The 19,303-nt window shown below is 36.5% G+C and overlaps 2 protein-coding genes and 1 long non-coding RNA gene across 5 annotated transcripts; 1 reads left to right on the top strand and 2 right to left on the bottom strand.

Annotated features, from left to right (window-relative positions):
• Window positions 1–2,408: 2,408 nt before the first annotated feature.
• On the bottom strand, window positions 2,409–5,872 carry LOC110744739 (uncharacterized). 3 transcript variants are annotated; one of them, XM_088253505.1, is made up of 3 exons: window positions 5,718–5,872; window positions 5,531–5,619; window positions 2,409–3,553 (listed from the first exon to the last, which is right to left on the bottom strand). In XM_088253505.1, the coding sequence occupies exon 3, from the start codon at window positions 3,551–3,553 to the stop codon at window positions 2,495–2,497; it is 1,059 nt and encodes a 352-aa protein (XP_088109631.1). In that variant the 5' UTR covers window positions 5,531–5,619; window positions 5,718–5,872; the 3' UTR covers window positions 2,409–2,494. The 3 variants fall into 3 exon arrangements, 1 of the variants encoding a protein (XP_088109631.1); XR_015835984.1 differs by lacking the exon at window positions 2,409–3,553 and adding an exon at window positions 3,570–4,828; XR_002524704.2 differs by lacking the exon at window positions 2,409–3,553 and adding an exon at window positions 5,129–5,432.
• A 2,237-nt stretch (window positions 5,873–8,109) lies between these two features.
• On the bottom strand, window positions 8,110–9,731 carry LOC110762393 (uncharacterized). The gene is made up of 2 exons (XR_015836107.1): window positions 9,416–9,731; window positions 8,110–8,529 (listed from the first exon to the last, which is right to left on the bottom strand). It is a non-coding gene; the product is annotated as an uncharacterized LOC110762393 (long non-coding RNA).
• A 7,206-nt stretch (window positions 9,732–16,937) lies between these two features.
• LOC110762397 (NAC domain-containing protein 100) lies at window positions 16,938–18,940 on the top strand. The gene is made up of 3 exons (XM_021965031.2): window positions 16,938–17,602; window positions 17,703–17,980; window positions 18,076–18,940. The coding sequence occupies exons 1-3, from the start codon at window positions 17,413–17,415 to the stop codon at window positions 18,688–18,690; spliced, it is 1,083 nt and encodes a 360-aa protein (XP_021820723.2). The 5' UTR covers window positions 16,938–17,412; the 3' UTR covers window positions 18,691–18,940.
• The last annotated feature ends 363 nt before the right edge of the window (window positions 18,941–19,303 follow it).

A 19,303-nucleotide genomic window follows, 5' to 3' on the forward strand; every position in this document is an offset into this window, starting at 1 on the left:
ATCTTCTCAATTTGATTGAGAACATGGCCCGTGGTTTATTACTGGCTGCATCTGGCAGCTTAAGTCCTTCTGGGACTTTCATGTACATGTCTGTATCCAACTCTCCATACAGATATGCGGTAATGACATCCATAAGTCTCATTTCAAGTTTTTCTGAAACCGCTAGGCTTATCAAGTAACAGAACGTAATTGCGTCCACTACTGGAGAGTATGTTTCCACATAATCAATTCCAGGCCTTTGTGAAAAACCTTGCGCAACAAGTCGTGCTTTATACCTTGCAATCTCATTTTTCTCATTGCGCTTTCTTGTAAACACCCACTTGTAACCTACAGGGTTCACATTGAGTGGGGTTGGAACAATAGGGCCAAAGACACTCCTTTTTTCCAAAGAGTCTAATTCTGCCTGGATTGCATCTTTCCACTTAGGCCAATCATGTCTCTGTGTGCATTCATCAATGGAGCAAGGCTCAATATCATCAACTTTTATGATCTCAGTAGCCACTAAGAATGCAAATATATTATCGATGATTATCTCATTTCTGTTCCACAATTCATTAGTGGATGTATAATTTATGGAGATTTTTTGATTTTCGGGTACAGCTACCACTTCAGGAGCACGTGTCTCATCAGGGACATTTTCCTTCTCAGGAAGTACCCGTCCCTCTTGGGGGGAATTTGAATCATGAATTATGGGCTCTCCATTTATTTCATTTGCATTCATTTTGGCCATCAACTTCCTCTTTCGAGGAACTGAGTCCTTTGAGCCTACTGGTCTGCCACGCTTCAGGCGTGCAACAGATGAGTCGTTTGCTGGCACATTGCTTTGCCCATTATGAACATCAATCCTTGCAGGTGCATTTGCAGCTGGGATATGCGATTTCATCACCTTCGTTGCATCATTAAATGCATCTGGCATATGATTTGCAATGCTTTGGAGGTGAACGATCCTTCTCACTTCGTTTTCGCATTGAGCGGTACGAGGATCGAGATAAAACAAAGTGGGTACATCCCATGATAATTCACGTCGTTCTTCAGGAACAGGTTTGCCTTGTTCTTTAGGAACAGATTTTTCTCCCCCTAATAGTGGGAAAATTGTCTCATCAAAATGACAATCGGCGAATCGTGCCCTAAAGATATCACCCATCAGGGGCTCCAGATATCTGATGATAGATGGTGAATCAAAGCCAACATAAATTCCCAATCTGCGTTGAGGGCCCATCTTAGTACGTTGCGGTGGTGCAATAGGCACATAAACCGCACAACCAAAAACTCTTAAATGTGAAACATTTGGTTGATTGCCCAACACAAGCTGAATTGGAGAATATTGATTGTTGGCGACGGGCCTCAACCGCACTAGAGATGCTGCATGTAAAATGGCATATCCCCAAGCAGAGACTGGCAACTTTGTTCTCATTAGCAATGTGTGTGCTATCAATTGAAGACGCTTAATCAAAGCTTCTGCCAAACCATTTTGAGTATGAACATGGGGAACAGGATGTTCAATGTCAATGCCTAACGACATGCAGTAATCATCAAAAGTCTGAGATGTAAATTCACCAGCATTATCGAGTCTGATTGAATAGGCCCACATTCCGAGTGGACAAAAAGCAAACATGTGACCATCGGGTAGATGCATCCACCAAGACCATAAAGTATCGAAATGGTCCACAGGGAGGATGAATAGGCCCACAAATGTCCCTTTGGATTCTCTGTAAAAATGATGGGGACTCAACATCAACCTTTGGTTGTGATGGTCTGATTACCAACTTCCCTTGTGAACACGCTTGACAAAAGCTGTCATTTGATACCATAATGTGTTTTGTCAATAAGGGATGTCCTTTAGAGTTGGTAATGATCCTACGCATCATGGTGGATCCAGGATGACCCAACCGGTCATGCCAAAGCTTGAAAGTATTTGAGTCAATGGACTTCTGGTCCATGACACTATGTGCCTCAATTGTCCGTATGGTTGTATAGTACAACCCTGATGAGAGCGCACAGAGCTTTTCCAATATACGCTTCTGGATATCATTGGAAATAATACAAAGATATTCCATGTTTTTCTCATTCTTTGTTTCAACATGGTAACCATTCAAACGAATATCTTTGAAACTCAACAGATTTCTTCTGGAGTTAGATGAATACAAGGCATCTTGAATGGACAGTATTGTCCCATTTGGTAACATAACTTGGGCTACTCCTGAGCCTTCAATCAGGTCTGTAGGTCCTGATATGGTTGTTACCTTTGCTTTTGTAAGCATCAAGTTTGAGAAATACTTTCGATCTCGAAGGATTGTTTGAGTAGTTGCACTGTCTGCAAGGCAAATATCTTTGCTAGAGCTCTTGTTTTGGGGGCATCCATAATTTACATCCATGCCTTCAAATAAAATAAGTTGAATCAACAATCATTCAAAATATTACCACTTTTATTGAAGTGAAGGCAGAAAGGAAAATAAACAGTGCTTTAGATAATACAAATGGTACATGAAGGAATTTAATCCAGTCCGGACCCATAAATTTCATTCCCCCTTCCAGTAACAAAATCGGAAACATCTAGATGCGTCTTGTCTAAACGACGCGATATTTCCGATGAGCCGTCTATGGCTGGCAGATCTGGTGCAACATAATTTGTCTCCACTTTTCTGTTTTTAAGTGAAGTTTGATAAAGATCCGCCAAGTGCTTCGGCGTACAGCATGTACGCATCCAATGTCCCTTTGCACCACATCTGTAACAAGCGCTTTCATTATTTCTAGGCACATAGCTTGCTTGTGTTTTTCCCTTATTTCTGGGTGCATTTTTGCCATTCATGGATGGATTGTTTCTCGGCCCCAAGCCGTATGGATGAGCACCACGATCTTTTCTACTCCCTTGCCATCGGCCATGTTTGCCTCCTCGCCCACGTTTGCGGATACTGCCACGAGATGAGGTGGCATTCACTTCCCGAGATGCAGCATTTATTTCAGGAAGTGGTGCTGAGCCTGTTGGGCGAGATTGGTGATTTTTCAATAAAAGCTCGTTGTTCTGCTCAGCTAGCAAGAGGCAAGATACAAGTTCTGAGTACTTTGTGAAACCACTATGCCTATATTGCTGTTGCAGAAGCACATTTGAGGCATGGAATGTACTCAGAGTTTTTTCGAGCATATCTTCCTCAGAGATATTCTCACCACATAATTTCATAAGGGAGGTGATCCTGTGCATAGCTGAGTTGTATTCGGACACTGTCTTGAAGTCTTGAAATCTCAAGTGTGTCCATTCATATCTAGCTCTTGGGAGAGTCACCGTCTTCTGATGATTGTATCTCTCACACAAAGCTTTCCACATGACCAATGGTTCATCAATCACCACATATTCGCTCTTCAGCGCTTCATGAATGTGGCGGTGGAGGAAAATCATGGCCTTCACATTTTCCTCAGGTGATGCATCACTTCCATCTTCAATTGCTTTGCCAAGGCCATTAGCACGTAGATGGATCTTGGCATCCAGGACCCATGATAGGTAATTGTCCCCAGAAAGATCTAGGGCAGCGAATTCCAATTTTGCCAGATTTGCCATCTTCAAAAGGAGAATGAGATGCATTAGAATTCGCAATAATCTTCAGGCTTAATATATTTTTGAACTTCAGGCCAAAAATATTTTACTCAAAATTTCAGATTCGGGATCTGGGACATTAAGCCATTTATTAATAGGAACTTCAGGCCCTATAATTGTTTGAGGAACTCCAGGCCCTCATTTTAGTTGGTTATAAAAATAAAGTGCTATAAATTTGCTGGTATGGACGATAAACCCGCACCATACTTTGAATGAAAGTAAATGTGCGGTAAAGTAAATTCATAAAGTAAATTGCTTGCTGTATGGACGTTAATCCCGCACCATACTTTAAATAAAAGTAAATGTGCGGTAAAGTAAATTGCTTGCTGTATGAACGTTAATCCCGCACCATACTTTAAATAAAAGTAAGTGTGCGGTAAAGTAAACGTGCTTGTATGGGCACTAATCCTGCTCCATACTTTTAAATAAAAGAAATAAAAGGCAGTTGTGTGGACGATAAACCCGCTCCACACTTTAAATAAATACTGCCGTATGGGTAATAAACCTACACCATACAGTAAATAAAATAAGTGTGGCGATAAATCCACCACTAAGAATATAGGAAGTACATATTATATTTTGTGGGCAATATAACTGCACCACTATATAATAGATGGGTTTTAAGATCACACCATCATTTTATTATGATAATTTGTGTTACAACGTGATGGGTAATGAAAATTACACCACTATAAAACAACAGAATGGGGTATAAAACCGCGCCATTCCAAATTATATTACAAAGAAATAAATTAAGCAAACATGGATGAAGCAACACAAAAATTGTGAGAACACAAAAAAAAAAGTTTGCATGTCGTCGTAGTAGTAAAGTGAGAGGAGACATATGATGGAGAGGAGAAAGAGAAATAACCACATAGTGTTGAGCTGAGAAAATTTAAAAGTGGAGAGACTATCGTGCTGATAACGTGTTATAAAATAAAATAATTAGAGTATGGAATTACCACTGAAAAATGATAGTGGAATTATATCTTTTCTTGTGGCGTTTGCACAGATTAAATTTCCTCTCAAATAGAAACTCACTCACTAATACTCAAATTTCTCTCTCCTTTTCTTTCTTCTCTCTTCTGTTGGTGTACATTACAGATGAACGAACAAGCCTATTTATAGGCGCTTCTGAAGTTTTCTCGTGAGTGTACAGTGCATTGTACAGTGTACTTCTGCCTAATTCCGTGAGCGTACAGTGCACTTTGCTTCATATTTTCAACCATGTGGGCTCCACTGTTTACAACAATCCAAGGATGATTGCAATGCTGAATATCAAGATGTGGGCTCCACTATTTACTATTTACAACATTTTAGTATATATATAATTTATTGAGTTTTCAAGTTTGGGAGTTTTTAGATTTATTTCTTTATGATATATATATATGTTATTGTTGTAAATAGTAAATAGTAAATAGTGGAGCCCATATCTGTGCAAACGCCACAAGAAAAGATATAATTCCACTATCATTTTTCAGTGGTAATTCCATACTCTAATTATTTTATTTTATAACAGTTATAAAATAATAATCGGAGTATGAAAAGTATCACTGAATATTGGGAGTAGAGTTCTATTTACTCTTGTGGTTTTTACACTGACAGAACTTTCTCTCTTTGATAAAAGTCTTCTAAGATAAAGCTCTCACACTCTCAAATTTCTCTCTTTATATTTTCTCTTTGGATTGATGTGTTCTACAACTGAATGAGTAAGCATATTTATAGGCAAATTGGATGGCTTCCTATGGTCTCCAAAGTCTTCATTACTCAACATCATCATTTGCCTTTTGAATATTTTCTTCTTTTCTTTATGTGGGCTCCACCACTGTCTTTACAATAATATCTGAGTTTCAAACATAATTTAGGCTAAAATGGATAAAAACACATTCGAAAAGTGTAATATCACAAAGCAACAAACGAGAGATGTAAAAAAAATTATACCTCTTTTTACCGATTCCTCCCATTCCAACTTTCTGCTAACCCACAATACCATGCCTCTTCTTTTTCTTTTTCTCTTTCATGGCCTTCATCTGCAAAATACAACATCAATATTCCTTTTAGTAGCAAGAAATGTCAAAAATGAAAGAAGAAAAATTCATGTATTGAAATTAATGTAAAAATTATGTACCTCAAGTTGATCGATAGGCATGATGGTTGAGAGTTTTGAGGTGCTGTGTGGAATTTGCAAAGGGGTAAGGAGGAGGAGACTTGGTTTCAGTTTTGTGCTTGCTGAAGAGAGGAAGAGAGAGAGAGTTTTGATCTGGAGGCAGTGGGGAAGTAGAGGGTGGGTGCGGGTTGAATATATAATTATTGAGGTGCCTTGCGTCTTGTTACTGTAGCATGATTGTGATTGGGTGTCACATGTGAATCATATACATCTCTCATATATTTCTTTCACTTTGGCATGTAGCATTGATAGAAATTAAAAACACCGCATGTGATGCCTGCTTGCTTTTGATTTAGTGAAATGGCAGCCTTCTTTATGTTGGATTTATTGGTTTTTCCAAACCATCACTCATGGCAATACTGACCCATTCCAAACAAAAAAACAAACCAAGTGCACTTTGGTTTTGGCAAGTTCCTCTTGGTCTATATCTATCTGCTTAGGATTCTAGGAATTACTCATGAAATATAATGTGTCCGTTAGTAATATGATATATGGGTCATTGAAAAGTGGTTAGCCAAGAAAAAACATAAAGAAAGATATTTATGCAATTATTTCTGTTTTCAACCATGTAGCATGGGCTCCTCCTCATTTACCACGTATGTTTGGTGGGATGATAATTATATGGTCGCAAGCAAACCAAGGACAACATTTGTTTTTGATTTTGTAGTTTTTTTCCAATTATTTTTACTTGTAATGTCAAAAAGAACAAGAAGAAGAAGAAGAAAAAATAAAAGAATTTATTTTATATTAATGTTTTTGGATGATATGTTTGTCAGATTTGGGAAAATATAGAGAAGATTAAGAGGAGAGAGTGGAGAGTGTAGAGAGAATGAGAGTTGCACAACCTTTTTTGGTTTCAACTTGTTTTTTCTTTCTATTTCTTCTAATTCATTTATACAACTAATTGCTTACAATAATTATACAACAAAACACGGACTCCATAAGACAAGAATACCAAAGTCCCCCATGAAACAAGGACTACATAAAACAAGAAAGAAAGACTTTCTTGAACTAAGTGTTCCGTGAGACAATGTGAGGGGTTTGGTCTTTGTGTTTCACAAGATGACAAAATGTAATCTATTATGTCATAGGATTCCTACATATGCTAACAATGATACCATACAAGTTACATTTATCTTCAATTTGAAATCCATGTTCTCCCCCATTTAATAATAATAATAATATCAAATCAAATATGTGTAAGAATGAATTAAGGCACAAAAAAGGTTGCAACACATGGAAAATCACTTGGACAAAACCGCATTCTCTCGTCAAAGCAAAAGTGTGATTTGGAGTCCATGGACAGGGTACGAAAAGAAAAAGAAAATTAAAAAAGAGTGAAACATTTGCAGCCGAAATGATTTCAAAGGAATGTTGCAGATTATTTTATTTCAATAGGAATTCTTTTTGTTTTCTTTTCTGATGATGAAGGTTTCACCAAAACCCTAGTTAAATATGCACGTATGCATGATTACTATATTTTATAGATTTTGATAGGATTAAATATGCACGTATGCAACATGTGATGATGAGATGTGAGGAAGAGAAAGAGAAAGAGTGAACTCGTGAAGTGGGCAACGAATCTATGAGAGATATTGGAGGGGCTTTTGCTATTTTTATTTTATGGTTTTGTTCGCTCGTTCTCAAAGGTGAAGACAGCAATAAATAATATATATATATATATATATATATATATATATATATACAAAATTCATTACTCTACTTTCCCGTTATATTCAACCCCTCACTCCAACAAACAAAACAAACGGTGGATGATGCATCTCTCTCTCTCTCTCTCTCTCTCTGTTACTTGGTATCCTTAGGGCATCAAATTTTTAGTCAAAATAGTGTCACGGGCTCGGAGAGCGTGCAGCAGAAGCAAAACACATTTTGTTCACTCAAAGCACAGCCCCTGCGACCCAAGATCCCTTCATATTAATTTTTCTGAAATCAGCCATTCTTATTTTTCCCAAGTCAAGAACAAAATCACCCAAATATTAGCAATTTCTTTTGTGAAACCCGAACGTCGTGTAGATTATCACGGGAACAATTATCTCTCGAACATAAACTTAAGGAGTTGCTATACTCCTTGGGAGAATGTTGTTGATAGACATGTGACGCTTAAGGCCAATGCCCCATTAAGATATGAATGGGAAGTATTCAGAAAAACATTAGAGAGTTGACATTACCTATTCCATGCAAGTTGTGTTCGTGCAGGTATTTGCACCATTTTATATAATTATCTAGAACTTTCAAAAAAACTTATCAGTAATTTTTTGCAAAAACATATTTTTAAACTAAATCAAGATTCCAAGTTTCTAAACGAAACTAATAACGATCATCATCCAACGCATTAGTTTCTAAGTAAACATAAAATGAAATTATAATAGTTATTACAACCCATAACATGAAATAAACATAAAGCACTATTAAATTGTCATGTGCTTATAATTACAAGCCAAAGCAGCAATAATTAAAATACATCATCGATCAGCAACATACCCATCCATCAACATGCGGCTGTAGAACAATTCTAGAAAACACAGAGAATATAAATTATAGATCCAGAGAAGACCCGTTCACTATAAGTACAACAAACTTTCCTTGTAGGAGGCAATGAACTATAACTACATGACCTGTAATAGGTTTGAAAGTGAATAATAAAACTAGCAGATGTTTGACTTAATACCTCTTTCCCACTCCATACCCATACCAAAGTTTTTGCTAACACCGTGCTTTTTTTTCTTTTCTTTCTTGATACCATGGCCTTCATCTGCAAGGAAATACGACATCAATCCTTTTAAGTTGCAAGAGAAATGTAAAAAAAATGAAAGAAAAAAAATTCATGTATTGCAATGTATATAAATTGTTGAAGTGGATCGACATTCTATTAAGAAGAAGCTGAATGTGGAAATATTAATAACGACGGTCTCTCTCTTGGCAAGTTGGTTATTGATGATATCTATGCGCCAACTTGAGGGGGAGTGTTAGCTAAAGGTATGTTTCCTTGTTTTATGGGAACATTATTTACATGTTTTATGGGAACATTGTTTTCTTGTTTCATGGAAACCTTGTTTTCTTGTTTGTAGTTGTAGGACTTGTATAAATATGTTGTAAGTAATAGAATCAATCAAGTTGAAAAACCAGAAAAATTATCTTCTCTCATTCTCATATTCTCCCATATTCTCATATTTTAGCATAAATTAGGTACCTCAAATTGCTCGTTAGGCATGATGGTTTTGAGAGTTTTGGGGTGTTGTGTGGAATTTGCTAAGGGGGTAGGGATGAAGAGACTTGGTTTCAGTTTTGTGCTTGAGAGAGAGAGAGAGAGAGAGAGTTCAAAACCAACACCAGCTCTCTTAACCATGGAAATATAGCAAAAATCAGCCAATACTCTCGCCAGATGCTGTAAATACTGCATTTCCAATATGTATTGTCAAAAACTAAATTAAATTAGGTTTTCAGAAAGAGAGAGAGAAAAAAGAAAAGAATTTGAAAAGTCTTTTTCAAAGACATTCTACTCAAGGTCAACAAATTAAACAAGAGCTTTTTTTCCAATAAGAAAACATAATCGTAAACACAACAATGAGAAGCATTAAAGCAAAGCAAGCAAAATATATAGCAAAATGGGAAAAATTATGAATAAAATAAATACATACATAAATAAGGGTAGGAAGCCACACTCAACAATTTTGTGCTTGAGAGAGAGAGAGAGAGAGAGAGAGAGAGAGAGAGAGAGAGCTCTTCGGGGTATATGATACTGCCTAGGATTCTAGGAAGTTCTGAAAGAAAGGTCTCTGTTTGCTTTGCTGATGGATGGATCATGGATGGATGCTCCAATCCAATCCAATCGTACATGAGATGATATGACCCAACCCCCACTACTTTTTTTCAAAAAACCAAACCAAGAAAAATCTCATCTTAGTGTGAGGTCAGAGTCATGAAACACGAGAAAGTTGATTCCCCGCTGCTATCTTCCCAAGCCAAAACCAGGAAAATAACAGTGACGAAGACCAAATAACCAAAGCCAGTCATAGTCATAGGCGAGGACAAATTAATGTGCCAAAACCAAAGCAAAGAAATGGAGCCCATAGTACGGTACAAACTACAAAACATTATTGAAACACACTCGCGTAGGTAGAATCTTAATTAATTAGTTTACTAACCTTTTGTTTAATTTGTTTTGGATTTATGTTAGAAGACTGATTTTCATTTTCTAACTACAACACTCAAATCTTGGAGCAATGCTGAGATGCGGGCCATGATGGTCACGTCATCCTACTGTTACCTAGGTTTGCATGTTTCATTCGTTCAACACATTGAAAATATATATATATATATATATGAGATAGGGATCATAATTAAGATTCTAGGAAGAAACTAGTGAAATGTCTGTGTCTGTCTCTGCCTAGGATTCTAGGGACTACATAAAGACCTCTGGTTGCTGAAATATAAAAGTGTTTGACTAGCCGAGAAAATTGAAAAAGAAAAGGTTTACTTGTTAAAAGATGTAGCTCGGTCAAGAAAGAAAACATGAAAGTTGACGTCTTTTTATTTACTTTTGCATGAGATTCTTGTGGGTAAAAGACGAAATTGACTTGAATACTCTGAGAAGAGCAATTTCAGCTTTGACTTTAAGATGTGGTAGTTAGCTGGATTTGAAAAACAAAAAAACAGAAGTGCTAGTGCAGCTGAATTTAAGACGTATCAATGATTTGGTTTTCTTTCATGAATCATGATGATGAAGTGATTTCACTTGGTACAAAAATGATTTGGTTTTCCTCTGCTCTTTTTCTTGCAGGGGATGCATAATGTTAAAATTAATGCACACTTGTGTTTTGAATAATATAGAATAATCTAGAAAAATTGAGAGAAGTTGACAAGTTAAAGTCACTAGAAACATCCTACTAATTTTATAATGTATTATAACTAGAGAAATCTATAATTAGAAGACAATGTGTGACTGAAAAATGATTTTGGAAAAGTCGGTTACTGTGCAACCGACTTGTCCAAGCAAAGTTGCCGAATTAAACAACTCTATAAATATGGTAGCAAGCCCACTTATGTAATCAAGCAAGAAAAGCTGAAAAACTACAACTGTCCAATTCATACAATCATCAAACTCAAGTATTAAAGCCTTATACCTTTCCTACTTCAATCAATAGAATAAAACTACCTTGTTACTCTTTCAAAAAGTTTTCTATTCCACATCAAGCTATTGTCCTAAACACTAAACCAACTATTCTCTAAACCTCTTCTCCCTTAAACTAACACATAAAAAAAATCACATACAGAGAGAAGATTCTCTTAGTATTCATTATGTCTAACTAGCAAGCTTTGACATCCCATCTACATGTGCTAGTCTCGACAAACAAAGCATGTATTTGATTGAATTGATTTGGATGACCTTCCTTCACCACCTTATTTCACAACAAACCTAACCAATCGTGTTCTCCATGTACATTGGGCCTTCAGCTTTTGATGTCCATTCTCTCTTTGCCCTTTTTGGGCTTGTATGAAATTTGTTTCAGCGCCAAAAAATAGAGGAAAGACTTGGTTTTTGGTGGGTGGGTGCGTGTTACGCATGTTTCTAAGTGGATTTACCTTTTCCTTGTTTGGATGAATACTTTTTCCTTGTTTGGGTGAATAATTTTGGGTTGGAGTAAAAAAGAAAGTATAGTTTTGCAAATGTAAATCTCAACCAGTAATGCGGTCGCCTTTATATTTGAAAGCAACAAGTGGGTTTTGCGTTTATACTTGAAAACAATGAATGGGTTTTGGTTTTTCTCAACTATCTTCTCTGCCTGCCTTGAATTGATTTTCTCACATGGAACTGCACTGGAAAAGCTAATGCATAAATAATCTGTATTGGGTTTTGGAGTTGCGGTGTCAGGTGAGATCTCTGAGCCTTCATTCGAATGGCAATGGAAAACAAATTGACAGTTTTCTCTGAAAAAACAAGCACTGGCTGATACAAACTAAGAACACACACACACTGAAAAAGGGTGCTCAATTAAGCCATTTCTACTTTGGCTTTTGCAACATTTATTAGCTCCAATTGTGACATTGCCTTACACCCACATGCCCAAAAGTAAAGCATTAAGCTCTGTAAGTGTGTGTAGGAGAAGCACACAACTGCTTTTGTATTTACTCCTTCCTTGTTTTGGTAGTGTTAGGCTGTTTTACACATGGGGGCCTTGTGCTTCAAACCCAAAAGCACAACTTATATTGAGACTGTACTTTGCTGCATGCCAAAATGGGCTAGGTAGCAGCCACCATAGCCACATTTTATGGCAATCTGTTAAAGGCAAATCCAAGTTCACAGAAGGTGATCATCTTCTTCATATAAATTGACTTGACTTGATGAATTATTGATCATCACTTTATGTCTTCATCAATCATAATTAGAGGCTAATTGCTAAAGCTTTCACTTCAAGCATGAAATTTGTTTGAAAATCTACATTTAGACACACTGGGAATCATTTAGCCTACTCTACTCTAATTAGTGGGCCGATGAAGAAGACTATATCGTGATCATTTTCGGCTCATTTGATAACGTGTTTAAGAATATAATGCTAGCAACCTTCTCTCCAACCTTCTCCTTTGGACCTTCTCCCCTTTTCTCATGACATGTGTCCATGATATCTTGTTTAATGCATTAATTACATTGTTTTAAGTGTAAAGAAAGGGACACATGTCATGAGGTAAGGGGAGAAGGTCCGAAGGAGAAGGTTGGAGAGAAGGTTGCTAGCATTCCCCTTAGAAGATAAGAGAGAGATAGTAACTAGCTTTCTCATCAATGTTCCAGGGTCATATATATATATATATATATATATATATATATAGGGGTGGAGCCAAATACAGGCCTACAGTGGCCGTGGCCCCCTAAGCTCAATGAAAAAGCCAATAACTCTTAAATACTTGCAGTAATATCAGTTGAAATCTAAGGCTATAAAACCTTATAATTACAGTACTATGACGATATATATATATATATATATATATATTATAGTGCTGCTGCCCCACATCCATTGCAATTATATATGAGAGACTTTTGATACTTTTTTTTTTTTTTTGGTCAATGTTTGGTTTCAAAGAAACCAAAACGGGATAGATTGCAAACTAAGCCGGAAATACACGAACCAGGTAGAAGCAGCTAGACCTCAGTACAAGGCTAGAACCAAGCTTCTTACCCAGTCAAATTAAAACGAACAACAAACGCTAAGAAACAAAAAGAAAAGCCGTAAAACAGGAAGCTGAGAAAAGCCGCACCCCCAATAACCAATTGGCAAGGCACCCAACGCAAGACCAAAACCACCAGAGAAGTCATACATGACACAACCTATTACTTCTTCTCTACCAGAATCTAATACATACAAGTTGAGTTAGTGCACGTTCTGTATTGCTTATTTCAGGTGATAAGTGATTTTAAAAAAAAATTGGGAAGCCCAACCCGTTTGGTAAACTATGAGAAAATCACTTATTGTTAAAAATTGTTGTGAGAGAAAGCTATAAAGGAAAGCAGCTAATGAGGTGCTTTCATTTTCTGATTATGCGGGAATCAGTTTCGAAGAGGCGTTGGGTTTAATGATTATGAGGGAATTATTTTCTAATTATGCGGGAATTAGTACCAACAACACTTTTAACAAAAATTTTACCAAACGCCAAATTGTTTTATCTTACAGCTGATTTCTCTCACAGCAAATTTGACAGCGATTATTTTTACAGCATAGCAATGCCAAATTGGCCCTAGAATGATAAATGGCTCCTTAAATCAGTCTTGTTAAAAGCTAACTGCCTTTTCTTTTCCAATTAAATGCTTCCTAATTAGCATTTGTTAATTACATGACTTTTAGTTTATATCCTTTCTTTTCTTTAATTATATGTCTCTTTCCCTCCTATTCTCAACCACAACCACTTCCCCATCCCCCTTTTTAAATATATTTTATGTATTTAATTAAATTACAATTAGAGCTACCACACCACAACATGATAATATTTTAAGACAATACCTATAATATTTAATTTGTAATTTCAAAAACTATATAATTATAGTTGTGGAATATTTATTATTCTTCTTCTTTTGCTTCTACTTTTGCCTACAGACACGTCCATAAATAGCCTACTCCTCCATGTCAGATTCTTGTGGGTCTAAATCTGTGGTCATCAAAATTATAAAAATATTAGAACAAGGAATTGTTTTACTTAATAATGATCCTCTCTTGATTATTTTATTAATTACCTTGCTTCTATTTGACCATCACTGAGGGTAAGAATAAAAATTATGAACATATTTTAAAGTAAAGTGTCATATCACTTGAGCCCCATGCCTCTTCGGATAAGTTTAATCGTCTTGGTTGCTAATTGGGGACACTTTTACAAGCTTGTAGTTGTGTGCATTATTTCTGCCGTATTATTAGCCAACAGGAATTGCTTAATCAAATCCATGTTAATTGTCAAACTAATCCCAATTATGAAAATGGGTAAGTTTGTCAACCATAAAATATTGAAAAGATGCATCGATCTGTGAATGTAAAGGAGCCACGTACAATCTCAACATAACCAATTGAAATCGTTGCATGGTAATGTCATCACTGCAATCACATCCCAAAAGTTAGGCAGCGCCATGGAAATATAGTCAATCCTCTGCTTCAAATGAAAGTGCAGATTCATGGTGGAGGAGGATCTTCCATCTTCCTATCTCAATCCAATTACTTGGCTGGCTCGTCTTCATCTCTCAATCAACCTCCTGACCTTTGCCTAACCCAATTCCTATATTTTCCATCACCTGGCTTATGGACCAACCACTCCACGCCACGTGCCTGTTTCTCTTCATTACCTCATGCTGGAACAAAGGAAACAGGACCCACATAGGCCGGCGTCAACCCTTGACCTTTAGATTATTAATTACTCTTTCTTAATTAAATTTGGTGCAAAACCTAAGTTATACCGTATTTACCTTATAACATGGTTTGGCCTCTCATCAGCTGTGGCAGCACTGCTCATTCATTCTATCTTCACACATACGTGGACGTCGCTTATTGGTTCTTTTTTTAGGTTACCCAGAAGATTAAAATTCCTAAGACAAGCTAACATCACACGTGTCCAGTCCTAACTGGAATGATGGAATTCTTTCCTGAAAAGGAAAGATCAGTCTCCTTGTATTTGTAGACAAAGTGGCAATTGTGGCTGGGCATGCATTCCATATAGAGATGATGACCCAATTTTTTTCATTCACTTTTCCAAATAATTCTTAATATGCAAATTGGTTGGTCAATTGCAAACTTCTTTTTAGGCCCGTTGTAATTAGCCCACATTAAAAAGATATTTAGGCCACTTTTTCAGTTGATTTTAATTGGCCAGTTAGTTTTAGGTAGAAAGATTTGAAAGCAAAAACAATTGTCATGGAATTTTGGCTGATTTGATTTGAGCCTCACAATTCAAAATTTTTGACCTAGCTAGCGGAAAATTAAAATATGGTGGTAAAGAAATTAATTCGTGAAATACTAACTCTGAAAGAGATTTCAAGTTCATATTTCTCAGTCTCATTGTTGAAAAGTAAAACAATACGTGAATCGTCGTTCCTTTAATTCTTAAATAACTCTCCGGGTGGTACGTAGCCAAATTTTGTGGGGGAATTGGTTACATTGTCTTTTCAAGTATTATATTAGCTAGCTAGTGTGGGTTTGTATTTAATTTAACATGCATGCATGACTTGCAAAAGCATTATTGTAATTAAAATAAGCCCCTAGAAATGAATTAAAGTCAAATGGGGACTCAAAAAGTAGCATTTGAAACCTGCATTCAACCATAAAGAAAAAAACCAACAAACGTTACATGTTGAAATTACACTATTATTGTTAATGGAGAGGACAAATTAGCTTAGATACATTAACAGATTCATTCCAAACTTTCTTTCACCTAACCACTAACCACTTAATGGCTTTAATCACTACGCACATTTACATACACCGCCACTTTGATTAATTAGTTTGGTCGTCAATCAGACAATCCTTTGATTAATTAGAAAATTCCTGTATATGAGTTAATATGAGCACTGCCGTGTTTAAGTGTTAAAGACTTTTTTATTTACTTTTTTAAAAAAATTTCCATAACTTAATTCGAGCTTAATACGAAATTAATGAGTTAAGGTTCATCATTGCTTAAATAACACAATTGTCAGCATGAATAATAATAAACAAATTGGATTTTCGGGCATGATCTTAGGGGGACCGAGAGGGGTTGTACTATCAGTGGCAAGGTTTCCGCTCCGACTTGCTGTTGAACGGATAAGGCTATGTAGTTAGACCGACGACTGAGCCCGCATGTGTAGAACAACTCACCTAATCCCTGATGACATAGCTTGATTTTTATATTATTTACTTATCTTTCCATCAATATAATGAGAAAAAAAACATCATTCACGGACAAAATGGCGATAATATTTTTCAAAATTTAAAAAAATATATAGTTTTTCTATGCATTTATTTTCCTGTTATAATTCGGTACTTTGGTTCAACCCTTATTGTTGTCACTTTCCAGTGATAATAGCATGAAACTCCATGCAGTGTCGACTTCGTAACCATTTCAAATTTCCTCTGTTTTTTTCGATATTTGTTTTGAAAACAACAGGGTCATAAAGGTCATTTCGGCGTGAATAAAGTGGTCTTTAACTAATTTTTGAGAGCTGGACACAGCAAAACTTCTGTAATCTTCTATGCATTTGCCACAGCTGTTCTCACTACAATTTATATTGGCATAAAAATATAGTATTTATTTTCATCAAGCCTCTAATTTTATTTATTTTCAACCAAAAAACAAAAAACAGATTATATTTATTATTACGAGCTTCTTCAAACTCTTTATGACGTGTCACGTGTGTGCCGATGATTCAGGTACGTACAAATAAAACAAACACCATCCAAATTCCAATAACATCAGAGTCCTATCCACCCTCTCACAGAATGAATCTAATTGGTTGAACTTAAAATATAATTAATTTAATTAATTAATTAATAACCAATCCAAAATATGGTATTGACAAAACTGAAACATATTTTAATTAGTAATATAATTATTTAAAAAAAACCATGCACAGTATTTGGATGGTGTTGTCCATGGTCAAATTTTTAAGAGGGGCAGAAGGGAGGAATTATTACAGAGAAAGTTGAAGAGAAGCTAAAACGACCTACCTAAGTTGCCTTCCATTCCACGTTTCTTTCTCTTCCAAAACACCAGTATTTAGGGGCTTCTGTTTCTCACACTCCTTTTTTTCTCTTAACACCTCATCCATCTGATCCATCTTCCAGCTCTCTCAACTTGTTCCATGGCTTCTTTTCTTTTCCTCTGTGCCCCTACCTCTTCTTTCCACTTACCTATCCCTTTTCCTTGAGCTTTTCTCTTTTGCTCCTTGGAAACTTACTTTTCTGTTTGAATCTTTCTGGGTTCTGTTTGTTTCTCTATAAATAAAGTGTCTTGGAATTTGGGGAGTTGGGAAACTGTGTTTGGTTTGTACCCATTGAAGCTTGAGAGACTCTAAGTTGTATTTTGAGGGTGGTTTGTGAAAACTATGCCTTGTTGATCGAAACCAAGATTCTGAAATAGGGGTTTTAGACACAAAAATTCATTGGGGTTTTAGGGAAAAAACAAGGAATTAATGGAAAACGTTCCAGCTGGAATGGTTGAGCAAGATGAGAAGATCGATTTGCCACCGGGGTTTCGGTTCCACCCAACCGATGAAGAGCTTATTTCTCACTACCTGCATAAGAAGGTTATTGATATCAGCTTCTCTTGTAAAGCAATTGGGGAGGTGGACTTGAACAAGTCTGAACCTTGGGATTTGCCTTGTAAGCTTCTTCTGAAACACAATCTGTTTTAATGTCTGCAAATGGTTGGAATTTGCTTTATATTAATTTGATTTACTTTCTTTTTGGTTTCTGGATGAAGGGAAAGCGAAAATGGGAGAAAAGGAATGGTACTTTTTCTGTGTAAGAGACAGAAAGTACCCAACTGGTCTGAGGACAAACAGGGCAACTGAAGCTGGATATTGGAAAGCCACAGGGAAAGATAAAGAGATCTACAAAGGAAAATCCCTAGTTGGCATGAAAAAGACCTTGGTTTTCTACAGAGGCAGAGCCCCCAAAGGAGAGAAGAGCAATTGGGTCATGCATGAGTACAGATTGGAGGGTAAATTCTCTGTTCATAACCTCCCCAAAACTGCAAAGGTATTTGCTTTTCCTCTGTTTTCCCCTGTTTTTAACTCTGTTTATTTGTTCATGTATTTTGATTCTAATGGAAATATATTGTGTCTTCTTTGCAGAATGAATGGGTGATTTGCAGGGTTTTTGAGAAAAACTCTGGTGGCAAAAAAACCCATATTTCAGGATTTGTGAGATATGGTGCTCTGGGAAATGAAATGGGTCCTTCTGGTCTGCCACCGTTAATGGATTCTTCACCTTACAGCTCCAAAACCAAACTCGCCTCTGAGTCCTCTTACGTGCCCTGCTTCTCCAACCCTGATCCCACTGATGTTCAAAGAGACCAAGGGATTGTTCATTATATGAACAACCCTCTTTTTGGTATTTCTTCAAACACCTCCAACTTTTTCCCAAGAGCCCCATTTTCCAACTCATTCTACTCTGATCAGTCTGCCCCAGTTGCAGCAAATTTCCAGTTCCCAGGTTCAGTTTTAATGCAAGACCAGTCCATTCTGAGGGCCTTGCTTGAAAACAATGGTTCAAACATGAGGCAGAGCTTCAAAACAGAGAGGGAAATGGTCAGTGTGTCCCAAGAGACAGGCCTGACAAGTGAAATGAACAATGAAATCTCTTCTGTCATGTCCAATCTTGAGATGGGAAGGAGGCCATTTGGTGATCAAGAGGCCCCAGCAGCAGCAGCTGGAGCAGTGGACCTGGATAATTTTTGGAATTATTAAAAATTTCAAATAGCAGCATTATATATAAGATTGAATGTGTAGTAAAAGAAAAGAAAAAGCAGCTTCTGCTTCTGCTTCTGCTTCTGCTTCCAGTATTATTGTTGTGAGTTTGAATCTTGATATTATTGTGTATAGATTTTCTGAATCCAAATGGAAAATTGAATGAAAGTGAAGCATCTGTTATGTACTGTAAGAAATTATATCATGTATTTAACTTTTTCGTATTGAATTATATCATATATTGGCCTCATTCTTGTGAAGGTGCTCAAGTACAATATTGGTGACATATGAGAATGAGATTCAGTTGGTGGAAATGATTTTCTTTTCTGTTTTTTACTCTTTAAAAACTTTGTACCTTTAGTTACATCATGAGTTGGGATTTTCAATCTCTGGTGTGGGGGCTCAGGTAAATGCGGTGTTGACATTCTCTCTCTCTCTCTCTCTCTCTCTCTCAACACACACGTGCATGTCACCCTCAAACACACGGAGGATTTTGATAAATGAGCATGCAGTTAAGTTCCATGTAAATCATTGGCCTAGCTAGGGTTAGCTTAGAAATAAAATTTCGACCTCTCTCTCTGATTAACTTTGACTTAAAATGATGTGAAGTTTT

The sequence above is a fragment of the Prunus avium genome, chromosome 5 (genome assembly GCF_965620075.1).
Source record: "Prunus avium chromosome 5, drPruAviu1.hap1.1, whole genome shotgun sequence".
Classification (NCBI taxonomy): domain Eukaryota; kingdom Viridiplantae; phylum Streptophyta; class Magnoliopsida; order Rosales; family Rosaceae; genus Prunus; species Prunus avium.

What these genes read in the sequence shown, in the direction of transcription:
- LOC110744739 (XM_088253505.1), bottom strand. Translation starts at nt 3,553, where the DNA reads ATGGCAAATCTGGCAAAATTGGAATTCGCTGCCCTAGATCTTTCTGGG.
- LOC110762397 (XM_021965031.2), top strand. Translation starts at nt 17,413, where the DNA reads ATGGAAAACGTTCCAGCTGGAATGGTTGAGCAAGATGAGAAGATCGAT. An exon ending in TGAACCTTGGGATTTGCCTT is followed by an intron (nt 17,603 to 17,702) that starts GTAAGCTTCTTC and finishes TTCTGGATGAAG; the next exon opens with GGAAAGCGAAAATGGGAGAA. An exon ending in ACCTCCCCAAAACTGCAAAG is followed by an intron (nt 17,981 to 18,075) that starts GTATTTGCTTTT and finishes TCTTCTTTGCAG; the next exon opens with AATGAATGGGTGATTTGCAG.